The sequence below is a fragment of the Pseudophryne corroboree genome (genome assembly GCF_028390025.1).
Source record: "Pseudophryne corroboree isolate aPseCor3 chromosome 3 unlocalized genomic scaffold, aPseCor3.hap2 SUPER_3_unloc_73, whole genome shotgun sequence".
In the NCBI taxonomy this organism is placed as follows: Eukaryota; Metazoa; Chordata; class Amphibia; order Anura; family Myobatrachidae; genus Pseudophryne; species Pseudophryne corroboree.
The window spans coordinates 539,107-557,767 of record NW_026967567.1 but is presented as its reverse complement, the minus strand read 5'-3'; the positions used below and the strand labels follow the sequence as shown (position 1 = coordinate 557,767).

The 18,661-nt window shown below is 48.2% G+C and overlaps 1 protein-coding gene across 1 annotated transcript; it reads left to right on the top strand.

Annotated features, from left to right (window-relative positions):
- The first annotated feature begins 1,094 nt into the window (after positions 1-1,094).
- Positions 1,095-16,727, top strand: LOC134984688 (gastrula zinc finger protein XlCGF26.1-like). Its single transcript, XM_063950212.1, has 2 exons — positions 1,095-1,436; positions 15,171-16,727. The coding sequence occupies exons 1-2, from the start codon at positions 1,166-1,168 to the stop codon at positions 16,538-16,540; spliced, it is 1,641 nt and encodes a 546-aa protein (XP_063806282.1). The 5' UTR covers positions 1,095-1,165; the 3' UTR covers positions 16,541-16,727.
- Positions 16,728-18,661: the final 1,934 nt, after the last annotated feature.

The following is an 18,661-nucleotide window of genomic DNA, read 5'->3' as shown; positions in this document are numbered from 1 at the left end:
TTTATAATAATAATAATAATACTACAGGGACTTGACTGGGGAGGTGAGTCGCAGTGACATCACTTACTACTGTAGTAATAATACAGGGACATGACTGGGGTGGTGAGGGGATCTGGGAGTGCCACAGTGACATCACTTATATATCTGTAGTAATAATACAGGTACATGACTGAGTAGGTGAAGGGATCTGGGAGCGTCACAATGATGTCACTTATATTTATAGTAATAATACAAGGACATGACTGGGGAGGCGGGGGAGTCTGGTAGTGTCACAGTGACATCACATATCTCTATAGTAATAATACAGGGACATGACTGGGGAGAAGAGGGGGTCTGGGAGTGTCACAATAACATCACTTATATCTATAGTAATAATATAGGGACATGACTGGGGAAGTGAGGGGATCTGGTAGTATTTACAATGATATTGATGGGGCATTATACAGTAACACAAGGGGATGTGTACGGGTGATGACTGGAGAGGTGACTGCTGGGAATGGGACATTATACAGTAACACCAGGGGATGTGTATGGGTGATGACTGGAGAGGTGACTGCTGGGAATGGTACATTATACAATAACACCAGGGGACGTGTCTGGGTGATGACTGGAGAGGTGACTGCTGGGAATGTGGCATTATACAGTAACACCAGGGGATGTGTCCGGGTGATGACTGGAGTGGTGACTGCTGGGAATGGGGCATTATACAATAACTCCGGGGGACGTGTCTGGGTGATGACTGGAGAGGTGACTGCCGGGTATGGGACATTATACAGTAACACCAGGGGATGTGTATGGGTGATGACTGGAGAGGTGACTGCTGGGAATGGTACATTATACAGTAACACCAGAGGACGTGTCTGGGAGATGACTGGAGAGGTGACTGCTGGAAAAGGGGCATTGTACAGTATCCCACAGGAGGATCAGGTAGGTGGGATTTAGGGTCTCCTCAATATACCAAAGTGACTATCACTATATGATCTGTAGAGGAGCTGTGTGTCTCATACACTGATATTATAATGTTTCACCTCAGTTTAATCTGACTGTATGCAAATGTCATTATAGTGGTTTTTTTTCTTTTTAGGTACAACGTCTGTCTGATATTAAAACAGAAGATATAGAGGGAGAAGAAGAGACGTATGTGGCTGATATAAAGGCAGAAGATATGGAGGGAGAAGAAGAGACATATGTGACTGATATAAAGGCAGAAGATACAGAGGAAGAAAAAGAGACGTATGTGACTGATATAAACACAGAAGATATAGAGGGAGAAGAAGAGACGTATGTGACTGATATAAAGGCAGAAGATATAGAGGGAGAAGAAGAGACGTATGTGACTGATATAAAGGCAGAAGATATAGAGGGAGAAGAAGAGACGTATGTTAGGGGTGATCAACAGTGTAAGGAGGAGGAGATCCCTACAGATATCAGCACAGGTGAGTAATAAACACTTATTACAGAACAGAGTTACATATTCTCCTTCCTCAGTCACTACAACAATCTCTTATCCTACACCCTCCTCTGTCAGTACAAACTAATGAGGGAACTGTATCTGCCCTGTGAGGGAGTCAGGAGCCATCAGCCCTTATTATACTCCTGCTCTCCCCTCACATCATGTCACTGTGTGTTACCAGCCCAGAGATCTGACCAGTCTCCTCCCCACACACTCTGGTGTATCTCATACATCAGGAGCCATCAGCTCCTATTATACTCCTGCTCTCCCCCTCACATCATGTCACTGTGTGTTACCAGCCCAGAGATCTGACCAGTCTCCTCCCCACACTTTCTTGTGTATCTCATACATCAGGACCCGTCAGCCCCTATTATACTCCTGCTCTCCCCCTCACATCATGTCACTGTGTGTTACCAGCCCAGAGATGTGACCAGTCTCCTCCCCACACTCTCTGGTGTATCTCATACATCAGGAGCCACCAGCCCCTATTATACTCCTGCTGTCCCCCTCACATCATGTCACTGTGTGTTACCCGCACAGAGATCTGACCAGTCTCCTCCCCACACTCTCTGGTGTATCTCATACATCAGGAGCCATAAGCCCTTATTATGCACCTGCTCTCCCCCTCACATCATGTCACTATGTGTTACCAGTCCAGAGATCTGACCAGTCTCCTCCCCACACTCTCTGGTGTATCTCATACATCAGGAGCCATCAGCCCCTGTTATACTCATGCTCTGCCCCTCACATCATGTCACTGTGTGTCACGAGCCCAGAGATCTGACCAGTCTCCTCCCCACACTCTCTGGTGTATCTCATACATCAGGAGCCATCAGCCCCTATTATACTCCTGCTCTCCCCCTCACATCATGTCACTGTGTGTTACCAGCCCTGAGATCTGACCAGTCTCCTCCCCACACTCTCTGGTGTATCTCATACATCAGGAGCCATCAGCCCCTATTATACTCCTGCTCTCCCCCTCACATCATGTCACTGTGTGTTACCTGCCCAGAGATGTGACCAGTCTCCTCCCACACTCTCTGGTGTATCTCATACATCAGGAGCTATCAGCCCCTATTATACTCATGCTCTCACCCTCACATCATATCACTGTATGTTACCAGCCCAGAGATCTGACCAGTCTCCTCCCCACGCTCTCTGGTGTATCTCATACATCAGGAGCCATCAGCCCCTATTATACTCCTGCTCTCCCCCTCACATCATGTCACTGTGTGTTTCCAGCCTAGAGATCTGACCAGTCTCCTCCCCACACTCTCTGGTGTATCTCATACATCAGGAGCCATCAGCCCCTATTATACTCCTGCTCTCCCCCTCACATCATGTCACTGTGTGTTTTCAGCCTAGAGATCTGACCAGTCTCCTCCCCACACTCTCTGGTGTATCTCATACATCAGGAGCCATCAGCCCCTATTATACTCCTGCTCTCCCCCTCACATCATGTCACTGTGTGTTTCCAGCCCAGAGCTCTGACCAGTCTCCTCCCCATACTCTCTGGTGTATCTCATACATCAGGAGCCATCAGCCCCTGTTATACTCATGCTCTCCCCCTCACATCATGTCACTGTGTGTCACCAGCCCAGAGATCTGACCAGTCTCCTCCCCACACTCTCTGGTGTATCGCATACATCAGGAGCCATCAGCCCCTATTATACTCCTGCTCTCCCCCTCACATCATGTCACTGTGTGTTACCAGCCCAGAGATCTGACCAGTCTCCTCCCCACACTTTCTGGTGTATCTCATACATCAGGACCCATCAGCCCCTATTATACTCCTGCTCTCCCCCTCACATCATGTCACTGTGTGTTTCCAGCCCAGAGATCTGACCAGTCTCCTCCCCACACTCTCTGGTGTATCTCATACATCAGGAGCCATAAGCCCTTATTATGCACCTGCTCTCCCCCTCACATCATGTCACTGTGTGTTACCAGCCCAGAGATCTGACCAGTCTCCTCCCCACACTCTCTGGTGTATCTCATACATCAGGGGCCAGCAGCCCCTATTATACTCTTGCTCTCCCCCTCACATCATGTCACTATGTGTTACCAGTCCAGAGATCTGACCAGTCTCCTCCCCACACTCTCTGGTGTATCTCATACATCAGGAGCCATCAGCCCCTATTATACTCCTGCTCTCCCCCTCACATCATGTCACTGTGTGTTACCAGCCCTGAGATCTGACCAGTCTCCTCCCCACACTCTCTGGTGTATCTCATACATCAGGACCCATCAGCCCCTATTATACTCCTGCTCTCCCCCTCACATCATGTCACTGTGTGTTACCAGCCCAGAGATCTGACCAGTCTCCTCCCCACACTCTCTGGTGTATCTTATATATCAGGAGCCATAAGCCCTTTTCTCTATCGTCCTAAGTGGATGCTGGGGTTCCTGAAAGGACCATGGGGAATAGCGGCTCCGCAGGAGACAGGGCACAAAAGTAAAGCTTTTACAGGTCAGGTGGTGTGTACTGGCTCCTCCCCCTATGACCCTCCTCCAGACTCCAGTTAGATTTTTGTGCCCGGCCGAGAAGGGTGCAATTCTAGGTGGCTCTCATAAAGAGCTGCTTAGAGAGTTTAGCTTAGGTTTTTTATTTTACAGTGATTCCTGCTGGCAACAGGATCACTGCAACGAGGGACAGAGGGGAGAAGAAGTGAACTCACCTGCGTGCAGGATGGATTGGCTTCTTGGCTACTGGACATGAAGCTCCAGAGGGACGATCACAGGTACAGCCTGGATGGTCACCGGAGCCACGCCGCCGGCCCCCTCACAGATGCTGAAGCAAGAAGAGGTCCAGAATCGGCGGCTGAAGACTCCTGCAGTCTTCTTAAGGTAGCGCACAGCACTGCAGCTGTGCGCCATTTTCCTCTCAGCACACTTCACACGGCAGTCACTGAGGGTGCAGGGCGCTGGGGGGGGGCGCCCTGGGAGGCAAATGAAAACCTTTAAAAAGGCTAAAAATACCTCACATATAGCCCCAGAGGCTATATGGAGATATTTACCCCTGCCTAAATGTACTAAATAGCGGGAGACGAGCCCGCCGAAAAAGGGGCGGGGCCTATCTCCTCAGCACACGGCGCCATTTTCTGTCACAGCTCCGCTGGTCAGGAAGGCTCCCAGGTCTCTCCCCTGCACTGCACTACAGAAACAGGGTATAACAGAGAGGGGGGGCAGAATAAATGGCAATATATTAATATAAAAGCAGCTATAAGGGAGCACTTAATCATAAGGCTATCCCTGTCATATATAGCGCTTTTTGGTGTGTGCTGGCAGACTCTCCCTCTGTCTCCCCAAAGGGCTAGTGGGTCCTGTCTTCGTATAGAGCATTCCCTGTGTGTCTGCTGTGTGTCGGTACGTGTGTGTCGACATGTATGAGGACGTTATTGGTGTGGAGGCGGAGCAATTGCCAAATATGAGGATGTCACCTCCTAGGGGGTCGACACCAGAATGGATGCCTTTATTTGTGGAATTACGGGATAGCGTCAACTCGCTTAAGCAGTCGTTTGCCGACATGAGGCGGCCGGACACTCAATTAGTGTCTGTCCAGGCGCCTCAAACACCGTCAGGGGCTGTAAAACGTCCCTTGCCTCAGTCGGTCGACACAGACCCAGACACAGGCACTGATTCCGGTGGTGAAGGTGACGAATCAACCGTATTTTCCAGTAGGGCCACACGTTATATGATTTTGGCAATAAAGGAGATGTTACATTTAGCTGATACTACAGGTACCACTAAACAGGGTATTATGTGGGGTGTGAAAAAACTACCAGTAGTTTTTACCGAATCAGAAGAATTAAATGACGTGTGTGATGAAGCGTGGGGTGCCCCGATAAAAAACTGCTAATTTCAAAGAAGTTATTGGCTTTATACCCTTTCCCGCCAGAGGTTAGGGAGCGCTGGGAAACACCTCCTAGGGTGGACAAAGCGCTAACACGCTTATCAAAACAAGTGGCGTTACCCTCTCCTGAGACGGACGCACTTAAAGATCCATCAGATAGGAGGATGGAAAATATCCAAAAAGGTATATACACACATGCAGGTGTTATACTACGACCAGCTATTGCGACTGCCTGGATGTGCAGTGCTGGGGTAGTTTGGTCAGAGTCCCTGATCAAAAATATTGATACCCTGGACAGGGACAATATTTTACTGTCGTTAGAACAAATAAAGGATGCATTTCTTTATATGCGTGATGCACAGAGAGATATCTGCACACTGGCATCACGGGTAAGTGCTATGTCCATTTCGGCCAGAAGAGCTTTATGGACACGACAGTGGACAGGCGATGCGTAGAGGAGTTATTTGAGGTCGGTCTATCGGATTTGGTGGCCACGGCTACGGCCGGGAAATCCACCTTTCTACCTCAAGTCACTCCCCAACAGAAAAAGGCACCGACCTTTCAACCGCAGCCCTTTCGTTCCTTTAAAAATAAGAGAGCAAAGGGCTATTCATATCTGCCACGAGGCAGAGGACGAGGGAAGAGACAGCAACAGGCAGCTCCTTCCCAGGAACAGAAGCCCTCCCCGGCTTCTACAAAAGCCTCAGCATGACGCTGGGGCTTCGCAAGCGGACTCGGGGGCGGTAGGCGGTCGTCTCAAAAATTACAGCGCGCAGTGGGCTCACTCGCAGGTAAATCCCTGGATCCTGCAGATAATATCTCAGGGGTACAGGTTGAAATTAGAGACAGAGCCACCTCGCCGTTTCCTGAAGTCTGCTTTACCAACGTCCCCCTCAGAAAGGGAGACGGTTTTGGAAGCCATTCACAAGCTGTATTCTCAGCAGGTGATAGTCAAGGTACCTCTTCTACAACAAGGGAAGGGGTATTATTCCACTCTATTTGTGGTACCGAAGCCGGATGGCTCGGTAAGGCCTATTCTAAATCTGAAGTCCTTGAACCTATACATAAAGAAGTTCAAGTTCAAGATGGAGTCACTCAGAGCAGTGATAGCGAACCTGGAAGAAGGGGACTTTATGGTATCCTTGGACATCAAGGATGCGTATCTCCACGTTCCAATTACCCCTCACACCAGGGGTACCTCAGGTTCGTTGTACAAAACTGTCACTATCAGTTTCAGACGCTGCCGTTTGGTTTGTCCACGGCACCTCGGGTCTTTACAAAGGTAATGGCCGAGATAATATTTCTTCTTCGAAGAAAAGGCGTATTAATTATCCCATACTTGGACGATCTCCTAATAAGGGCAAGGTCCAGAGAACAGCTAGAGATGGGTTTAGCACTATCTCAAGAGGTGCTAAAGCAGCACGGATGGATTCTGAATATTCCAAAATCCCAATTAATGCCGACAACTCGTCTGCTGTTCCTGGGGATGATTCTGGACACAGTTCAGAAAAAGGTTTTTCTTCCCGAAGAAAAAGCCAAGGAGTTATCTGACCTGGTCAGGAACCTCCTAAAACCAGGAAAGGTGTCTGTACATCAATGCACAAGAGTCCTGGGAAAAAATGGTAGCTTCTTACGAAGCAATCCCTTTCGGCAGATTCCATGCAAAGGGATCTGTTGGACAAATGGTCAGGGTCGCATCTTCAGATGCACCTGCGGATAACCCTGTCGCCGAGGACAAGGGTATCCCTTCTGTGGTGGTTGCAGGAGGCTCATCTATTGGAGGGCCGCAGATTCGGCATACAGGATTGGATCCTGGTGACCACGGATGCCAGCCTGAGAGGCTGGGGAGCAGTCACACAGGGAAGAAATTTCCAGGGAGTGTGGTCGAGCCTGAAAAAGTCTCTTCACATAAGCATTCTGGAACTAAGAGCAATCTACAATGCTCTAAGCCAGGCGGAACCTCTGCTTCAAGGAAGACCGGTGTTGATCCAGTCGGACAACATCACGGCAGTCGCCCATGTAAACAGACAGGGCGGCACAAGAAGCAGGAGGGCAATGGCAGAAGCTGCCAGGATCCTTCGCTGGGCGGAGAATCACGTGATAGCACTGTCAGCAGTATTCATCCCGGGCGTGGACAACTGGGAAGCAGACTTCCTCAGCAGACACGACCTTCACCCGGGAGAGTGGGGACTTCATCCAGAAGTTTTCCACATGCTATTAAACCGTTGGGTAAAACCAATGGTGGACATGATGGCGTCTCGCCTCAACAAAACACTGGACAGGTATTGCGCCAGGTCAAGAGATCCGCAGGCAATAGCTGTGGACGCGCTGGTAACACCTTGGGTGTACCAGTCGGTATATGTGTTTCCTCCTCTGCCTCTCATACCAAAGGTATTGAGGATTATACGGCAAAGAGGAGTAAGACTAGTGGCTCCGGATTGGCCAAGAAGGACTTGGTACCCGGAACTTCAAGAGATGGTCACGGACGATCCGTGGCCTCTACTTCTGAGAAGGGACCTGCTTCAGCAGGGTCCTTGTCTTTTTCAAGACTTACCGCGGCTGCGTTTGACGGCATGGCGTTGAATGCCAGATCCTAAAAGGAAAAGGCATTCCAGAAGAAGTCATTCCTACCTTGATAAAGGCAAGGAAGGAAGTCACCGCGAAGCATTATCGCCGTATTTGGCGAAAATATGTTGCGTGGTGCGAGCAGCGGAGTGCTCCGATGGAGGAATTTCAACTGGGTCGTTTTCCTACTTTTCCTGCAATCAGGATTGTCTATGGGTCTCAAATTGGGATCTATTAAGGTTCAAATTTCGGCCCTATCAATATTCTTCCACAAAGAATTGGCCTCAGTCCCTGAGGTCCAGATTTTTATCAAAGGAGTACTGCATATACAGCCTCCTGTGGTGCCTAAGGTGGCACCGTGGGATCTAAATGTAGTTTTAGATTTCCTCAAATCCAATTGGTTTGAACCACTAAAGAATGTGGATTTGAAATATCTCACATGGAAAGTGACTATGTTACTGGCCCTGGCTTCGGCCGGGAGAGTATCTGAACTGGCGGCTTTGTCTTATAAAAGCCCTTATTTAATTTTCCATTCGACATAGGGCAGAGCTGCGGACGCGTCCGCATTTTCTCCCTAAGGTGGTATCAGCGTTTCACCTGAACCAGCCTATTGTAGTGCCTGCGGCTACAGACGACTTGAAGGACTCCAAGTTGTTGGACGTTGTCAGAGCCTTAAAAATATACATTTAAAGGACGGCTGGAGTCAGAAAATCTGACTCGCTGTTTATACTGTATGCACCCAACAAGTTGGGTGCACCTGCTTCTAAGCAGTCGATTGCTCGTTGGTTTTGTAACAAAATTCAACTTGTACATTCTGTGGCAGGCCTGCCACAGCCTAAATCTGTTAAGGCCCATTCCGCAAGGAAGGTGGGCTCATCTTGGGCGGCTGCCCGAGGGGTCTCGGCATTACAACTCTGCCGAGCAGCTACGTGGTCAGGGGAGAACACGTTTGTAAATTTTTACAAATTTGATACCCTGGCAAAGGAGGACCTGGAGTTCTCTCATTCGGTGCTGCAGAGTCATCCGCACTCTCCCGCCCGTTTGGGAGCTTTGGTATAATCCCCATGGTCCTTTCAGGAACCCCAGCATCCACTTAGGACGATAGAGAAAATAAGAATTTACTTACCGATAATTCTATTTCTCGGAGTCCGTAGTGGATGCTGGGCGCCCATCCCAAGTGCGGATTATCTGCAATACTTGTACATAGTTATTGTTAACTAATTCGGGTTATTGTTTAGGAAGCCATCTTTCAGAGGCTCCTCTGTTATCATACTGTTAACTGGGTTTAGATCACAAGTTGTACGGTGTGATTGGTGTGGCTGGTATGAGTCTTACCCGGGATTCAAAATCCTCCCTTATTGTGTACGCTCGTCCGGGCACAGTACCTAACTGGAGTCTGGAGGAGGGTCATAGGGGGAGGAGCCAGTACACACCACCTGACCTGTAAAAGCTTTACTTTTGTGCCCTGTCTCCTGCGGAGCCGCTATTCCCCATGGTCCTTTCAGGAACCCCAGCATCCACTACGGACTCCGAGAAATAGAATTATCGGTAAGTAAATTCTTATTATTATACTCCTGCTCTCCCCCTCACATCATGTCACTGTGTGTTTCCAGCCTAGAGATCTGACCAGTCTCCTCCCCACACTCTCTGGTGTATCTCATACATCAGGAGCCATCAGCCCCTATTATACTCCTGCTCTCCCCCTCACATCATGTCACTGTGTGTTTTCAGCCTAGAGATCTGACCAGTCTCCTCCCCACACTCTCTGGTGTATCTCATACATCAGGAGCCATCAGCCCCTATTATACTCCTGCTCTCCCCCTCACATCATGTCACTGTGTGTTTCCAGCCCAGAGATCTGACCAGTCTCCTCCCCATACTCTCTGGTGTATCTCATACATCAGGAGCCATCAGCCCCTGTTATACTCATGCTCTCCCCCTCACATCATGTCACTGTGTGTCACCAGCCCAGAGATCTGACCAGTCTCCTCCCCACACTCTCTGGTGTATCGCATACATCAGGAGCCATCAGCCCCTATTATACTCCTGCTCTCCCCCTCACATCATGTCACTGTGTGTTACCAGCCCAGAGATCTGACCAGTCTCCTCCCCACACTTTCTGGTGTATCTCATACATCAGGACCCATCAGCCCCTATTATACTCCTGCTCTCCCCCTCACATCATGTCACTGTGTGTTTCCAGCCCAGAGATCTGACCAGTCTCCTCCCCATACTCTCTGGTGTATCTCATACATCAGGAGCCATCAGCCCCTGTTATACTCATGCTCTCCCCCTCACATCATGTCACTGTGTGTCACCAGCCCAGAGATCTGACCAGTCTCCTCCCCACACTCTCTGGTGTATCGCATACATCAGGAGCCATCAGCCCCTATTATACTCCTGCTCTCCCCCTCACATCATGTCACTGTGTGTTACCAGCCCAGAGATCTGACCAGTCTCCTCCCCACACTTTCTGGTGTATCTCATACATCAGGACCCATCAGCCCCTATTATACTCCTGCTCTCCCCCTCACATCATGTCACTGTGTGTTACCAGCCCAGAGATCTGACCAGTCTCCTCCCCACACTTTCTGGTGTATCTCATACATCAGGACCCATCAGCCCCTATTATACTCCTGCTCTCCCCCTCACATCATGTCACTGTGTGTTACCAGCCCAGAGATCTGACCAGTCTCCTCCCCACACTCTCTGGTGTATCTTATATATCAGGAGCCATAAGCCCTTATTATGCACCTGCTCTCCCCCTCACATCATGTCACTGTGTGTTACCAGCCCAGAGATCTGACCAGTCTCCTCCCCACACTCTCTGGTGTATCTCATACATCAGGAGCCATCAGCCCCTATTATACTCCTGCTCTCCCCCTCACATCATGTCACTGTGTGTTACCAGCCCAGAGATCTGACCAGTCTCCTCCCCACACTCTCTGGTGTATCTCATACATCAGGAGCCATCAGCCCCTATTATACTCCTGCTCTCCCCCTCACATCATGTCACTGTGTGTTTCCAGCCTAGAGATCTGACCAGTCTCCTCCCCACACTCTGGTGTATCTCATACATCAGGAGCCATCAGCCCCTGTTATACTCATGCTCTCCCCCTCACATCATGTCACTGTGTGTCACCAGCCCAGAGATCTGACCAGTCTCCTCCCCACACTCTCTGGTGTATCTCATACATCAGGAGTCATCAGCCCCTATTATACTCCTGCTCTCCCCATCACATCATGTCACTGTGTGTCACCAGCCCAGAGATCTGACCAGTCTCCTCCCCACACTTTCTGGTGTATATCATACATCAGGACCCATCAGCCCCTATTATTCTCCTGCTCTCCCCCTCACATCATGTCACTGTGTGTTACCAGCCCAGAGATGTGACCAGTCTCCTTCCCACACTCTCTGGTGTATCTCATACATCAGGAGCCATCAGCCCCTATTATACTCCTGCTCTCCCCCTCACATCATGTCACTGTGTGTTACCCGCACAGAGATTTGACCAGTCTCCTCCCCACACTCTCTGGTGTATCTCATACATCAGGAGCCATAAGCCCTTATTATGCACCTGCTCTCCCCCTCACATCATGTCACTGTGTGTTACCAGCCCAGAGATCTGACCAGTCTCCTCCCCACACTCTCTGGTGTATCTCATACATCAGGAGCCATCAGCCCCTGTTATACTCATGCTCTCCCCCTCACATCATGTCACTGTGTGTCACCAGCCCAGAGATCTGACCAGTCTTCTCCCCACACTCTCTGGTGTATCTTATACATCAGGAGCCATAAGCCCTTATTATGCACCTGCTCTCCCCCTCACATCATGTCACTGTGTGTTACCAGCCCAGAGATCTGACCAGTCTCCTCCCCACACTCTCTGGTGTATCTCATACATCAGGAGCCATCAGCCCCTATTATACTCCTGCTCTCCCCCTCACATCATGTCACTGTGTGTTACCAGCCCAGAGATCTCACCAGTCTCCTCCCCACACTCTCTGGTGTATCTCATACATCAGGAGCCATCAGCCCCTATTATACACCTGCTCTCCCCCTCACATCATGTCACTGTGTGTTTCCAGCCTAGAGATCTGACCAGTCTCCTCCCCACACTCTCTGGTGTATCTCATACATCAGGAGCCATCAGCCCCTATTATACTCCTGCTCTCCCCCTCACATCATGTCACTGTGTGCTTCCAGCCTAGAGATCTGACCAGTCTCCTCCCCACACTCTCTGGTGTATCTCATACATCAGGAGCCATCAGCCCCTGTTATACTCATGCTCTCCCCCTCACATCATGTCACTGTGTGTCACCAGCCCAGAGATCTGACCAGTCTCCTCCCCACACTCTCTGGTGTATATCATACATCAGGACCCATCAGCCCCTATTATTCTCCTGCTCTCCCCCTCACATCATGTCACTGTGTGTTACCAGCCCAGAGATGTGACCAGTCTCCTTCCCACACTCTCTGGTGTATCTCATACATCAGGAGCCATCAGCCCCTATTATACTCCTGCTCTCCCCCTCACATCATGTCACTGTGTGTTACCCGCACAGAGATTTGACCAGTCTCCTCCCCACACTCTCTGGTGTATCTCATACATCAGGAGCCATAAGCCCTTATTATGCACCTGCTCTCCCCCTCACATCATGTCACTGTGTGTTACCAGCCCAGAGATCTGACCAGTCTCCTCCCCACACTCTCTGGTGTATCTCATACATCAGGAGCCATCAGCCCCTGTTATACTCATGCTCTCCCCCTCACATCATGTCACTGTGTGTCACCAGCCCAGAGATCTGACCAGTCTTCTCCCCACACTCTCTGGTGTATCTTATACATCAGGAGCCATAAGCCCTTATTATGCACCTGCTCTCCCCCTCACATCATGTCACTGTGTGTTACCAGCCCAGAGATCTGTCCAGTCTCCTCCCCACACTCTCTGGTGTATCTCATACATCAGGAGCCATCAGCCCCTATTATACTCCTGCTCTCCCCCTTACATCATGTCACTGTGTGTTACCAGCCCAGAGATCTCACCAGTCTCCTCCCCACACTCTCTGGTGTATCTCATACATCAGGAGCCATCAGCCCCTATTATACTCCTGCTCTCCCCCTCACATCATGTCACTGTGTGTTTCCAGCCTAGAGATCTCACCAGTCTCCTCCCCACACTCTCTGGTGTATCTCATACATCAGGAGCCATCAGCCCCTATTATACTCCTTCTCTCCCCCTCACATCATGTCACTGTGTGTTTCCAGCCTAGAGATCTGACCAGTCTCCTCCCCACACTCTCTGGTGTATCTCATACATTAGGAGCCATCAGCCCCTGTTATACTCATGCTCTCCCCCTCCCATCATGTCACTGTGTGTCACCAGCCCAGAGATCTGACCAGTCTCCTCCCCACACTCTCTGGTGTATCTCATACATCAGGAGCCATCAGCCCCTATTATACTCCTGCTCTCCCCATCACATCATGTCACTGTGTGTCACCAGCCCAGAGATCTGACCAGTCTCCTCCCCACACTTTCTGGTGTATATCATACATCAGGACCCATCAGCCCCTATTATTCTCCTGCTCTCCCCCTCACATCATGTCACTGTGTGTTACCAGCCCAGAGATGTGACCAGTCTCCTTCCCACACTCTCTGGTGTATCTCATACATCAGGAGCCATCAGCCCCTATTATACTCCTGCTCTCCCCCTCACATCATGTCACTGTGTGTTACCCGCACAGAGATTTGACCAGTCTCCTCCCCACACTCTCTGGTGTATCTCATACATCAGGAGCCATAAGCCCTTATTATGCACCTGCTCTCCCCCTCACATCATGTCACTGTGTGTTACCAGCCCAGAGATCTGACCAGTCTCCTCCCCACACTCTCTGGTGTATCTCATACATCAGGAGCCATCAGCCCCTGTTATACTCATGCTCTCCCCCTCACATCATTTCACTGTGTGTCACCAGCCCAGAGATCTGACCAGTCTCCTCCCCACACTCTCTGGTGTATCTCATACATCAGGAGCCATCAGCCCCTATTATACTCCTGCTCTCCCCCTCACATCATGTCACTGTGTGTTTCCAGCCTAGAGATCTGACCAGTCTCCTCCCCACACTCTCTGGTGTATCTCATACATCAGGAGCCATCAGCCCCTATTATACTCCTGCTCTCCCCCTCACATCATGTCACTGTGTGTTACCAGCCCAGAGATCTGACCAGTCTCCTCCCTACACTCTCTGGTGTATCTCATACATCAGGAGCCATCAGCCCCTATTATACTCCTGCTCTCCTCACATCATGTCACTGTGTGTGTTACCAGCCCAGAGATCTGACCAGTCTCCTCCCCACTCTCTCTGGTGTATCTCATACATCAGGAGCCATCAGCCCCTATTATACTCCTGCTCTTCCCTCACATCATGTCACTGTGTGTTACCAGCCCAGAGATCTGACCAGTCTCCTCCCACACTCTCTGGTGTATCTCATACATCAGGAGCCATCAGCCTCTATTATAATCCTGCTCTCCCCCTCACATCATGTCGCTGTGTGTTACCAGCCCTGAGATCTGACCAGTCTCCTCCCCACACTCTCTGGTGTATCTCATACATCAGAAGCCAGCAGCCTCTATTATACTCCTGCTCTCCCCCTCACATCATATCACTGTGTGTTACAGGACGATAGTATAAGGTATATAGTCACGGGAAGAGATGTGTCACATAAATGTAATGTACATCAGAGCGGTATGGACAGTAGATCAATGTTTCCATCAGTAGTTACTGGAGAAGCATCTCCGTGTATTCTCAGACAGCGGTTTTGCCAGGAAAGCAATGGGATTATGGCAGAGGTGGGAAAGCTGATATATTGTGTAGAGAGAGTCACCTCAAGCGTTCCATGTATCAGGCTAGGAGTATACAGTGGCCGAATAGCTGAGACTGAGGCAGGATATTCCAAGGGACTGGTCCCTACATCAGGAAGTCTTCCAGCTACCGATAGAAAGATTTGGGCTTCAAGTAGACATTATGGCAGCAGCTCATGTCACCTGTAGTAATCCCACATGATCTCTCAGTGTTAGTTATACTCCAGTCCAATCATCCTAGTTTAAAAATAAAATAAATATAACCGCAATGCTTACATTTAATAATGTCATTTATATAATTATATATTGTACCATGGGACACCCTGGGTCTCGTCTACTCATTTTATAGTAAACAGACATTTTTCATTATAATCTTTACAATATTAATGTTACAGGAAAATGTCACATTTCCATAATGTATTTTATTTCCAGCAGATGGACACACAAGCAGGAATATCTCAGAAGGACATCTAATGTTATCCCCGGATTGTGACATAAAAGATAATGACAGTAGACCGGATTCTCCAGGAGCTAACCCCATTACCCCAATTATACATCCAACTCTATTTGCTGATTCTGGGAAATGTTCTCCTGATCACTCTGATATTGATGCATCTGTCACAGCTCTGACAGTAGATACAGAGTTTCCCTGTTCTATAGATGCCAAATGTTTTACACAGAGCACAAAGCTTATTACCCATCAGACAGCTAAGGCAGGACAGAGGCCATTTCCATGTTCTGAGTGTGGGAAATGTTTTACATACAAATCACTTCTTGTAAGACATGAGAGAAGTCACACAGGTGAGAAGCCATTTCCATGTTCTGAGTGTGGAAAATCTTTTATACAAAAATCAGCTCTTGTTATACATGAGAGAAGTCACACAGGTGAGAAACCATTTCCATGTTCCGAGTGTGGGAAATGTTTTACACTGAAATCACATCTTCTTAGACATGTGAAAATCCATACAGGTGATAGGCCATTTCCATGTTCTGAGTGTGGGAAATGTTTTATAGATAAGTCACATCTTGTTAGACATGAGAGAAGTCATACAGGTGAGAAACAATTTCCATGTTCTGAGTGTGGGAAATGTTTTATAGATAAGTCACATCTTGTTAGACATGAGAGAAGTCATACAGGTGAGAAACAATTTCCATGTTCTGAGTGTGGGAAATGTTTTATAGATAAGTCAAATCTTGTTAGACATGAGAGAAGTCATACAGGTGAGAAACAATTTCCATGTTCTGAGTGTGGGAAATGTTTTCTAGAGAAATCACATCTTGTTACACATGAGAGAAAACACACCGGTGAGAAACCATTTCAATGTTCTGAGTGTGGGAAATGTTTTGGACAGAAATCATATCTTGTTACACATCACAGAAGTCACACAGGTGAGAAGCCATTTCCATGTTCTGAGTGTGGGAAATGTTTTACACATAAGTCACAACTTGTTAGACATGAGATAAGTCATACAGGTGAAGAACCATTTCCATGTTCTGAGTGTGGGAAATGTTTTATAGTTAAGTCACAACTTATTAGACATGAGAGACATCACACAGGTGAGAAGCCATTTCCATGTTCTGAGTGTGGGAAATGTTTTGTACAGAAATCAGAACTTGTTACACATAGGAGAATACACACAGGTGAGAAACCATTTCCATGTTCTGAGTGTGGGAAATTTTTTATACAAAAATCAAATCTTGTTCGACATGAGAGAAGTCACACCTACAAAGGGCAAGGCTTCAGCGTTACCATCCAACATGGGGGAAGCTTTCTCTCTGACCTCTCATTACACAACGTATCCTGATCCCGGTTCTATGTGACCTCTCACATCTATCACTTGTGTCACATTACATCTCATACCTGTAGTTTTATGTTTCTGTTGTTTCCCTGTTACCTGTTCTGTAAGATCACCTGCTCTCATTGTGTGGATGGGGGAGGTGGGGGGGCCCGGTCACTTTCTAGCATGAGTGGTAGTTTCTGGAACTAGATTGCCCAGAGGAGTGTGTTAGTACCAGCCTGGGGTGATGGAGTGTGGGAGTACCATCCTGGAGGTGACGGGGGTGAGCGCTTATTACCTAATAATAGGGATACGATCTGACTATCATGTCCCTGCTACACTTCCGCTCTGCCTAATAATGAGTGCCACTTTATATACGGGCAGCTGTGCCAGTGTCACCCCACGTCTGTATCTCACAGGCTGTCACATAAGCCCCTATATCTGTTGTAGATGCAATAATCAGCCTTGGGCACAATTATATATATAAGTCAATTTGTGGCAGTACTCCCACGACATGAGTTAAAGTCCGGTACCCGTGCAGCGACGAAGCAATGGGCGGCACTCAGGTCACAGAAAATACAAACAGACATACCTTATATCCCCCCTCATGTGCAATGAATTTCCGCGTGGTTGCAGCGTTCTGACGCCCACAGATGACGTCATCATGCCGCCCCGCCTACCGGAGATTTCATAATAGATACAAACTGAAACATAGAAACAAGAATTGTTATACACAAAACAATTTAAGATGTAAAATCCAGGTGCAACAATTAAATTGGAAAGTGGAAGAAGAAGAAGAAAGAATGCAAGGAAATGACAGACTGAATGTTTTTAAACTAAATTATAACACATTTATTCAATAAACATAAAAAATGCTATATAAGCACAATAAAAAGGACGGTTCGTATCTAGAACTTATTTCCAGTGTCAGTCCCTTTAAATAAAATTGATCCACAAAGTCACAGCCTAATCGGCTTCAAGTGTCCTGAGACCTGTTTTCCTTTGCCACAAGGGTTTCTGATATTGTAAACCGTGCTTTTTACATATGGTGTGCTATAAAAGTCACACTGTGGTCTCATAAAGTGCCTTTGCGTAAGTAAAACAAAACGGTAGGACCATATACACCCTATTTGCATTAGTGTATGCCGACGCAGTTACTCCTGATAACAATATACGCTGCTTGTACTTTCTGATATTAGTTCGTACTGATCGTATACCTTTTACACTCCGCTCCGTCCGCCGGGTCTCCGTCTCTGTCCGGGCTCTCTGTCCGGACTCCCACTTTAGTTATTAGCCGGCCGCCGCCTCCCAGAGCCGCAGTGCTTCTCCGTTCTGCACTGCTGGTGGGCTTTGGAACGCACCACTCTGGCTTCCGGTTTCGCGGTCCGCGGCTTCCGGGGGTGTGTGCGGGGTGTGTGCGGTCAGCTTTCACTTGGGTGATTGAGTCCTCTCGGTGCAGCTCCAACGCGTTTCCCCCCCTCAGGGGCTTCGTCAGGGATAGCTGCATACCCAATCTATTAGCTTTATATAGGCTAAGTCCATGCATTGATTGAACTTAATTATCCAATCAGTTATTAATCACTTGGTTATTCCGTTAATTGAAACACATTGTTGCGCCTGGATTTTACATCCTAATTCTATAACCAGCAAGGGCAACGGTTTATCCTACGGCTGCAGATTTAAATTCTAAACACTTTTTCTCTAAGGAGTTTGCGCAGATAATATTTCCTTCACTTTATTTTTCTAACCCCTAACATTGTCAGCAGCACTCCGAACCCATCAGATACATATAAAGAAAATTTTAATTTTAAGGCAGGAACGAATGAAAAAACTAAAAGATATATTTAGTGAGGAAGACCCGCCGCAGGCAACACCAATACAGGTGGATAATGTCTGCACGCTTTTTCTGAGATATGAAAAACTACTCATCTCATATCTGAGATAAAGCAGTGGTGGGACGCCACCACCCTAACAAAATATCTGGAAAACAAATTAATCCCAAGAGGTTTACGGATCAGTAAGGAAGCTTCGTTCAGTTCAAAAGATGAGTCCTTTGGGACCGAATGGAATCAAGTCCTGGACGATTGCTCTTGTAAATAGATGGAACTTATCGTCAAGGACAGACAAAGATCTCTAAAGGAAATTGAG

Excerpts from the sequence above, each read along its gene's own strand:
- LOC134984688 (XM_063950212.1), top strand. The coding sequence starts at position 1,166 with ATGGAGGGAGAAGAAGAGACATATGTGACTGATATAAAGGCAGAAGAT. Across the intron at positions 1,437-15,170 it reads CCCTACAGATATCAGCACAG|ATGGACACACAAGCAGGAAT; the intron begins GTGAGTAATAAA and ends TATTTCCAGCAG.